The sequence below is a fragment of the Neomonachus schauinslandi genome, chromosome 8, assembly GCF_002201575.2.
Source record: "Neomonachus schauinslandi chromosome 8, ASM220157v2, whole genome shotgun sequence".
In the NCBI taxonomy this organism is placed as follows: domain Eukaryota; kingdom Metazoa; phylum Chordata; class Mammalia; order Carnivora; family Phocidae; genus Neomonachus; species Neomonachus schauinslandi.
In genome coordinates, this window is record NC_058410.1 from 75,412,094 (window position 1) to 75,415,374 (window position 3,281).

General features: G+C 50.1%; 1 protein-coding gene across 1 annotated transcript; it reads right to left on the minus strand.

Annotated features, from left to right (window-relative positions):
• Positions 1-826: 826 nt before the first annotated feature.
• Positions 827-3,023, minus strand: TPBG (trophoblast glycoprotein). The gene has a single exon (XM_021693430.2). The coding sequence runs from the start codon at positions 2,778-2,780 to the stop codon at positions 1,521-1,523; it is 1,260 nt and encodes a 419-aa protein (XP_021549105.1). The 5' UTR covers positions 2,781-3,023; the 3' UTR covers positions 827-1,520.
• Between the last annotated feature and the right edge of the window lie 258 nt (positions 3,024-3,281).

Genomic DNA, 3,281 nt, shown 5'->3' on the forward strand with positions numbered 1-3,281 from the left:
TATCAATTGATTAAGCAATTGCTGTTATTTACACCTACATGTGATTTATTCTTCACACAGGTGTATATACTAATATAGAGCCTAGGTAAAATTGAAATATTCCCCAATTCTTAAATATGAACTGAACACAACCTATGATTCATTGAGACACTTGTTTATGGATGTAGACATTTATCTCTGGTTATTTCCTCAAATTCATATCCTGTCATAACAGTTTTTTAAACATACAAGTAGGATCTCTGATAAACTACTGACCACGTATGTTCCATTTAAAAATTTTTTTTTAAATATTCTCAAGAAAATCTAAGTTCCAATTTACATCATGATCTTAGGAAATGTTCTTTTAATTTACATTTTTAAATCTTTTATTTTAGAATATTGTGTCCTTAAGACATTTCATTTTAAAACATTTGCATTGTATTTGATTCATACTCTGCTCTAAAAACCCATAAAACAATGTCATATAGAAAGTTTAATGAAGTAAATAATTTTATTCCATTCTAACAACTTAGCCTTGAAAAAGCTCCAAACTGTGAGCTGTTTATCATACAGAACTCTCCCCTCTCACCAACTTTACAATGCTCTTACAAAGTTGTTTCATGAATAGCATTAACTTTGGGACCCTGAGAAGTCTATTACGTGAATATTCAAATTCTCTATTTAAGTCCTGAAAGGATCCACCATCTCAAAACTATTTCCAAAGTCTATTTAAGACATTACTTCACTTTCATTTTCAGCTACAACTAATACCTCAATTACCATCAGAACCAAGACATCATTGCCCCAATTATTTTTTTCAAATAGCAAACTTGAACACAACTGTTAATTCTTTTAAGAATCTTTATTGAAGTTTTTCTTAACAATTCAGTCTGTTGGATCTCAATGCAGTTTATAAAAAAACTTCAGTATAGTTTCATATAAACTGCAACCAAAAAAGTAATTTACTTTGTCAAAGAAGTTATCTGAAGTTGCAAGTTATTTTTTTGTAATAGGTAGGGCAGTAAAATGTAAGCATGCTCTCGGATGCAGGTGCTCCTGTGTACTATGGAGTTACTTTGAAGAGCTTGCTAAGATCTGCAGGCAGTTTATGGAATGCATTTATTTTCTCCACAATTTAAGTACATGAGAATAAAACTGGTATTTATGAATAAAGTATTTTTTTCAAAAAAGTTGAGGCAGCTTCTGTTGAATGCTATCTGTGTGGGCACACTGGCTACACCTCGAATTTGTACTAAGAGAAACAGCCAGGAGTCCACGTTCATGCTGAAACTTGAAAAATCCCTCCACACGAGTTGAGTTCCAAGAAAAGGATAAAACACTATGCACAGTTTTTCATCGTCTTACATTAACAAGACACACCAAGAAACTTCACATAACAAGGGAGCAAATTCACTTCACTGCTTTCGGTCAAGGTCAGTGGTGTCCATAGTGGAGGGTGGAAGTGGAGCAAGCCTAGGACAGAATAAAGCTTAAGTCTACATCTCATGCACAGCTGTCCCTGTTCTGTCCTCGAATGTTTCTCAGACATCCGAATTAGAACTGAGGTTGGTTAACCTGGGGTCCGCGTTGATTTCATATCTGTAGTGATACCCTTCCATGTGATCCCTGCAGGCATCTCTGATGTTATGCATCCACTTTTTTATCCCCTTGCGGTTCAAATACAAAACCAGTAGGAAAATGGCGCCTATCAGGGCTAAAACAATACCTAGGAAGACGTAAGAAGTCTGCAGGGATGGAGGGAGGATAGGGTCACATTCCAGGTGGGAGCTGTTGAGTTCCAAGAGGGCCCGATTCCTCATTTTTTCCGGGAATGCACAGGTGAGCCTGGCTTTGCCCTGCACTACCTCTGTCTCCTTGAGCCAGGCCACCATGTCTGCCATGTGACAGTCGCAGACCCAGGGATTGTTGTCCAGGAAGACCCTGACGTGGGGCAGGCTTTGCAACTCTGCCAGGGTGCCATTGTGAAGGGCCTTGAGGGCATTGTCCTCCAGGTGGAGGCTTTCTAGGTGTGTCAGGTTGCGGAAGGACACGTAGGTTAGGCTCACCAGAGAGTTGTTGCGCAGATCCAGGTGCCTGAGGCCGGGTAGTTGGGTTAGTACGTCCCGAGGCAAGTACAGGAAGTGGTTGCTGGCCAGTTCTAGGCGCCGGAGCCCGCGAAGCGCTTGGCCGGCTCGTAGGGCAGCCGCCACCATACCCTCGAAGCTCCGGTTCTGCCGCTCGTCGTCAGGGGGCACGATGTGGTTCAGCATCAGTTCCACCAGGGGGCTGGGGGCCGAGAAGCTGGCGTTGCTACCGGAGAAGGCGAAGGCGCTGAGGTTGACCAGCGGGTTGTGACTGAGGTCGAGCTGGCGCAGGCTGGGCAGATGCTCGAAGGCGCCAGCGCACACCTCCTCCAGGCTGCTGCCGCTGAGGTTGAGGGCGGCCAGCTCGGCCAGCGGCGGCCGGCGGGCGAAGGCGCCGGCGGGGAGCACGGCCAGCTGATTGCCGGTAAGGAAGAGGTTGCGCACGTAGGAGGGCAGGTCCGCGGGCACCTCGGTCAGGTTGCGGTTAACGCATTTGACAGTGCGCGCAGCCTCGGAGCACTCGCAGGGCTGGGGGCATTGGCCCGGCAACGGGGGCTGGGCGGACACCGCGGAGGCCAGGAACGACGCGGAGGAGGTGGAGGGCGCCGAGGAGGTGAGGGAGGACGAGGAGACCCAGCCCAGGAGGACCAGCGCCAGCCGCGCCAGCCGCAGCCGCCCGTCCCCGGCGGCGGGGCCCCGGGAGCACCCCCCAGGCATCGCGCACGGCTTTCCCCGGAGCTGGGCTGGGACGGCGCCCGCTCCGAAGGCTCGGGAACTGGGTCCGGAGGGCGCGGGTCGGCCGGAAGCGTCTGGAGAAAACTTTCCTCTCGTGGGAGCGGAGGAGGGCCGCCGCAGCCGGAACTTGGCTAAACCCCTCGCCACCGGGCGTTCCCCTCCCGGGGTTGATTCCCCCGCCCCTTCCCTCCAGAAAGTACGCACGCCGGGTCGGGACTCTCAGCTCCGCGCTCCTCCTCCCGCTCCTCTTCCTGCCGCGGCCCCCGGGTGGCACCTCCTTGCCTCTTTTGTTGGCGCCTCGCGCTTGATCCGCTCCGGGACCTGGGACAGGCGGGAGAGAAGCGTGAGGAACGGCGGCGGCCGCAGCTCCCCGAGTGCGGGAGCCGGACTCTCCAAGCCAAGTCGTCCCCACTTGGTTCCCAAGACCTCCTTCCAAAAGTCCGTCCAGGTTTCGCCTCCCCCAGTCCCACGCACATCCTTACC